Source organism: Saccostrea cucullata, unplaced genomic scaffold (assembly GCF_032062105.1).
Source record: "Saccostrea cucullata isolate Sc308-1 unplaced genomic scaffold, CSIRO_AGI_Scuc_v1 ctg22594, whole genome shotgun sequence".
NCBI classification, from domain to species: Eukaryota; Metazoa; Mollusca; class Bivalvia; order Ostreida; family Ostreidae; genus Saccostrea; species Saccostrea cuccullata.
Window position 1 is genome coordinate 360 of NW_026933894.1, and position 5,548 is coordinate 5,907.

The 5,548-nt window shown below is 35.0% G+C and overlaps 1 protein-coding gene across 1 annotated transcript; it reads left to right on the forward strand.

Annotated features, from left to right (window-relative positions):
- The first annotated feature begins 565 nt into the window (after positions 1-565).
- Positions 566-5,477, forward strand: LOC134239554 (poly [ADP-ribose] polymerase tankyrase-1-like). Its single transcript, XM_062721720.1, has 5 exons — positions 566-569; positions 1,097-1,363; positions 2,157-2,260; positions 2,345-2,492; positions 4,686-5,477. The coding sequence occupies exons 1-5, from the start codon at positions 566-568 to the stop codon at positions 5,042-5,044; spliced, it is 882 nt and encodes a 293-aa protein (XP_062577704.1). The 3' UTR covers positions 5,045-5,477.
- Positions 5,478-5,548: the final 71 nt, after the last annotated feature.

Sequence of the window (5,548 nt, forward strand, 5' to 3'; positions counted from 1 at the left end):
CACACACTAAACGATCACGTAATGCTTGATTCAAAAACTCACCAAAATCACAATGTTCACTAAGCTTTCTAAGTTCAGCAATATACTGACTAACAGTTTCCTGTTTTCCCTGATTTCTCTGGTAAAATCGAAATCGCTCCGCAATCGCTAGTGGTTTTGGTTTCAAGTGTTGCGCTATCAAAGTTTTCAACTCTGCATAGGATTTATCAGATGGCTTTTCCGGGGACGTTAAATTACGAATAAGTCCGTACATCCTCTGACCACATACTGTCAATAATATAGACTTCTTTTTTGTCATTATCGTCAATTCCATTGGCAGTTAAAGAATGTTCTAACCTTTCAATGTACTCGTCCCAGTTCATGTCGAACTCGTAGTTCTCTATTTTTCCGTAGACAGCCATAGTACCAGTATTTGCGGTTGTGGTGTTGTAAATCTCGTCGCCAATTGTTATGTTTATCACTCTGTTCATAGGGTTCTTTTAACACACACAACATTAACTGACTATGGTTTATTCATCAGTCTACAACACATCATGGCTACTGGCCAATACACAAAACGGAAAGCATGCGTAATATCTAAAAGATGAACCCAATATGATATGAACTCCGGATTTCCGGTATAATGGACATAACAGTTATGACACCTGCAGAGAAGCCCTTCGGCTTTTCGGATTTGATCTCATGACCAACTAAAAGTTCATTTCGCAGAGAACTTTTTCACATTGTTGTTTATTTCTTAAACGAACGTGTTACAGTATTCTTCCGACAGTCTAATTGTTCTTATGACTTGCATAATTATTAAATATAATCATATACATGTAGTATACTCGTTATGCATATCTGAAAGTTTATCTCAATTCTTTTGAAGGTACCAACATGAAACATTTTCTTTTAAATTTTATTATCAAGTCTTTCATTTATTAATTCCCAAAGAAATACTGTAATTATGTTTTATTACCTTTTTAATTCTAGGACTGGAGAAATCTGCAAAAATAAATACAGTACTAGTACATGTATTCAACTCTGAGTAAAACGCAATGAATGATTTGACATACACCTACATGTTCATAAGTATACAATAAAATACATATTGTAGGTACTGGTGAAAAACAGTCGTTGCTAAATAGATTTCTGGATGAGAACGGAGAATTCTCTAAGGCAAGCAACTTAGTAAATCTTGTTCAAATTTTGATTGAAAATGGTGCCTCCGTCAACGAATGTGAAGAGGGATTCGCTTCACCTCTGATAAAAGCTGTCAGACTTTCGTCATTTGAACTTGTGGATTTGTTACTCCGACAAGGAGCAAACGTTAATCACCATGGAAAGAACGGATTTACAGCATTACATGAATGTTGTATCAAGGGTAAGCAATAAATTCTTAAACCAACCTTTAAAATGTTGAGAAATAAATAAAAACAACTAAATGCAGCTGTTTCAAGTACACAAAAAAAATTAAAAATTATTAAAACTATATGATGAATAAAAAAGGTACGGTTTAAGCTTTATTGTGCCCTAAAAATTTCATGATTTCAAAAAGTTTTGAAACTGGCTGAAATATTAGTCAAGAATATAATTGTAATAAATCCGAAAGAATATGTCTTGAAGGAATACAATTCTGAAAATGTGACGTCATTAATTTGATCCACCTCAATTTTAAAGAGAAAAAAATCTAAAAAATCATTTTAAAGGTTCTTTTCCTTTAGAATATACATGTAGTGTCCACAGCCCTGACCAACTTTATGTTTTGGATATGTTGTGTAAAGTTCTTTGAAAAATCACATATCTCAAAATCTTTGTGGGTGATGCCTGTGGACAATATCAACTGAAACAAAAATTTCATTGAAATAGTGACTTCTGCAACTTTTTTAAAGAAAATACGTGAAAATGCACAAATTTATGACGTCACAATTAGCATTGAGAAGGTAATGAGAAACAAATATGATACTTATGCATGGAATTCCAAAGATCCAGAAAACATGAGTTTAACTTATTTTACATCACTTTTATTTTGAAGAAAAACACAGGGCAAGATTGAAACCGTCCCTTTATCTTTTTCGATGCAAGATTCCATCAACTTTAATACAATAATCTTGAACTCGATGAAAAAATATCTCTTAGCCTAACGTCTTGTATAGATATTTAACCTATCTTTCAAGGTAAATTTGAAGTAGAGGACCCTAACACAGAAATCTTCAATCTCCTATTAGGAGCAGGAGCCTCAGTGAACAGCCAAGCAAGCAGTGTGAACACACCAGTGACTGTAAGGATAAATAAAGGCTGTTTCGTTTTAAACAATGAGAAAAAGCACGGTCTTTTCAAATTTGTTTTCAATTTCTTTAAAAAGGGAATCTATCCTGACAGACAGAATAAAGAAGGAACTACTTGCTTGATGTTAGCAGTTAGTAATTACAGTCTCATCAAGCAACTTCTAGATATTGGTGCAGATCCAACAGTTCAAGACCAAAATGGAAACACCGTATTGCATCATTTGTGTATGTCTCCTTTCATGTAAATATATATTTATTACTAGTATATACAAACAAGATGTGTTTGTGAAACACTGATGCCCCCGTATGGCAACATAGCAAAGATTTAACTTTTCTTAAATGCAGATGTAATTAATTGGCACAGAAGTAGGGTATTCTCATTGGAAAACAATTGTGAAATTTGAAAGTAAGCCAATGTTCAAGTTTTTTCAACAAGTACAGAAATCAAGGGTCAGAAGGTCAATGTATTTGGTATCAAATGAAAGGTATTGCCACAGAGAATACTTATATATAGAGTATGAAAGGCCTAGCCCTAACCGTTCAGAGTTATGGCCAAGAAAATTTTTTTTAAGTTGGTCAAACTGCAAGGTCAAAGTTCTTGTTATCAAATGAAAGGTCTTGTCAGAAGGATAAAATATGTCAAATATAAAAGCACTAGCTCTAACCCTTTAAAAGTAATGTCAAGGTTTGCTTTTTTAAAGTAGGTCAGTCTCAAATGTCAAGGTCAAATGGTCAAAGTTTTTGGTATCCAATGAAGGGTCTTCTCACAAGGATTACATTATACAATTATTGACTTTTGATGAGGTCTACTCGTGACTATACAGACCTGGTCAGGTATAGGTTGACCGAGGCCGAAGGCCGAGGTTAACCAATACCTGACCAGGTCTGTATAGTCACGAGTAGACCGAATTCAAAAGTCAATAACCGTTTTATTAAATGATGAGGAATTTTACAACACTGCTGACTCTTTCATTCTTGTCTCCTTCAAATATAAACATCCATAATGTAAAGTGTAATTACACTTTTTACATGTTGATATACTTCAACAGCTAAACAAATATTAGTTAAAAAGTTAAAAACAATATTAATAAACAATAAATGCTCAACCATTTACTTTCAAAAGTTCGTAATCTCCTTGGTAATGGCGTCTGACATGTTTTACATTCACACCGACACATGCTTTGAAACACGCAATCTGATTGGTCGAAAAAGCTGTAAGCAAATCTATGGTTGGTCGAGAGGGAAAACCCGAATAAACCTCCCAGAACGTCATTTGAGGTTAACTCACTCTGAGGTACACACTAGTAAATGGCGTCTAGACCAATCAGAGAGCACCAAAATTCCTTATCATTTAATAATATTATATGTAGTATGAAAGCACTATCCCTTACCGTTCAAAAGTTATGGCCAAGGTTAAAGTTTTTTCACAAGTACGGAAATCTACAATGTCAAGGTCAAAAGGTCAAGGTTGTTGGTATCCAATGAAAAGACTTTTGACAAAGATTACATATTTGATGTATAAATATCCTGGTATCTACTGTTCAAAAGATATGGCCAAAGTAAAAGTTTAAAATTTTCATGTAAAAGTTGATAAAACTCCAAGGCCAAGGTCAAATGGTACCCATAGAAAGGTCTTGTCACAAGGAATACACGTGAAATATGAAAGTCATAGCTCAACTATATCAAAAGTTATGGGCAAGGTAAAAGTTTTTGCGGACAAACAGACAGACAGACGGACGGACACTACAAAAACTATATAACCCTGAAATTTTGTTTACTGGGACATAAAAAGATGTCTTTTTGAAACAGTGACGCCCACATATCGCAACCTAGTTAAGTTTAAAGTTCCCAAATGCAAATCAATTATAAAAGCAGGTCAAACTCCAAGGTCAAAGTTGTTAGTATCCAATGAAAAGTCTTGTCACAAGAATTACATATGTTAAATATGAAAGCCCTAGCCAGTACCTTGCCCTGGCCAGGGTTCAAGTTTTTTAATAGTTTGTCAATCTCCAAAAAGTCAAGTCAAAAGGTCAAAGTTCTTGGATAAAAGTCCTTGCATCAACCGTTCAAAGTTTTGGCCAAAGTAAAAGTTTGAGTTTTATTTGTGTGAAATTGTTTCAAACTCCAAGGTCAAAAGGTCTCCAAACGAAAGGTCTTATCACAAGGAATACACTCGTGAAATATGGAAGCCATACCCCCTTCCAGTCAGAAGTAATGGGCAAGGTTAAAGTTTTGGCGGACACACAAACAGACAGATAGACGGACAGGGCAAAAATATTTACCCAGAATTTTCGATTACAGGGGCATAAGAAACGTTTTACATAGATTTGAATCTGATGATAACTTGCATCACTAATAACATTTAACAAACAGAATCGATTTCATTTTAGACTTGTATGCTATTCAGTATGATTTTAGGTTCAACTACATTAAAAAGAAAAAAGAAAGGAGAAATTCTGGAGCTTCTGCTTAAAAGTGGGACGGATATTAATGTTTTAAACCACGAAGGATACACTCCTCTAAACCTAATGATAAAGGAAAAGACAAATTTGAATGTGGAAGATGTTCAGGACTTACTTATGCAAAAAGCTGGTCCAAATATATGCCTCAAAGGATGCAATTCTCCGTTGATAAATTCACTTTTGAGATGTAAACTGGACGTTGCTTCTTATTTATTGAAAGCTGGCGGGGATGTAAAGCATGAAGGAAAATCTGGTTTGACTGCTCTTCATGCCGTTTTAAACTTGGAGCTTACTAGCGGTAAATCAGACATTTAACTCTTCAAAATTATTTGTAAAAGTCGAAGATAACGAACGGCAATGTGACGTTGTGGTAAGAATGTCCTCTCCAGAGCCGCGGAATAAGAAGTTGGTCATTACGTCGCAGGTTAGAATCCCACTGTGGGACGTGGAGACCGGTCCCTTGGATGAGATTCTATAAATCAAGTTCCGGTGTCGCAGTAGGTGCTGGCACGAAAATGATCCCTCAGTGATCAGTGGCCCTTAGTGCCGCGTTTAGAACAAAATTGTTCGATCGACAGGGGAAGCTTACTCCTCTATGACATCGTACCCCATCTCTGATGTTTCAGGAGGTCTGTGTTTGCTCTGCTCCCGATTTGCTTTGTTTGAAAGAAGACTGGGTAATTCATTATAGTAACAATCACATTTTTCGGTGTACTAAAATTAATTCTATGTTTTCACAATTTATAAGGCTCCTAAAAGATTCATTTGCTAATAAGTAATATGTTTATTGTGATGAAATATTTGAATATACCTCATTCT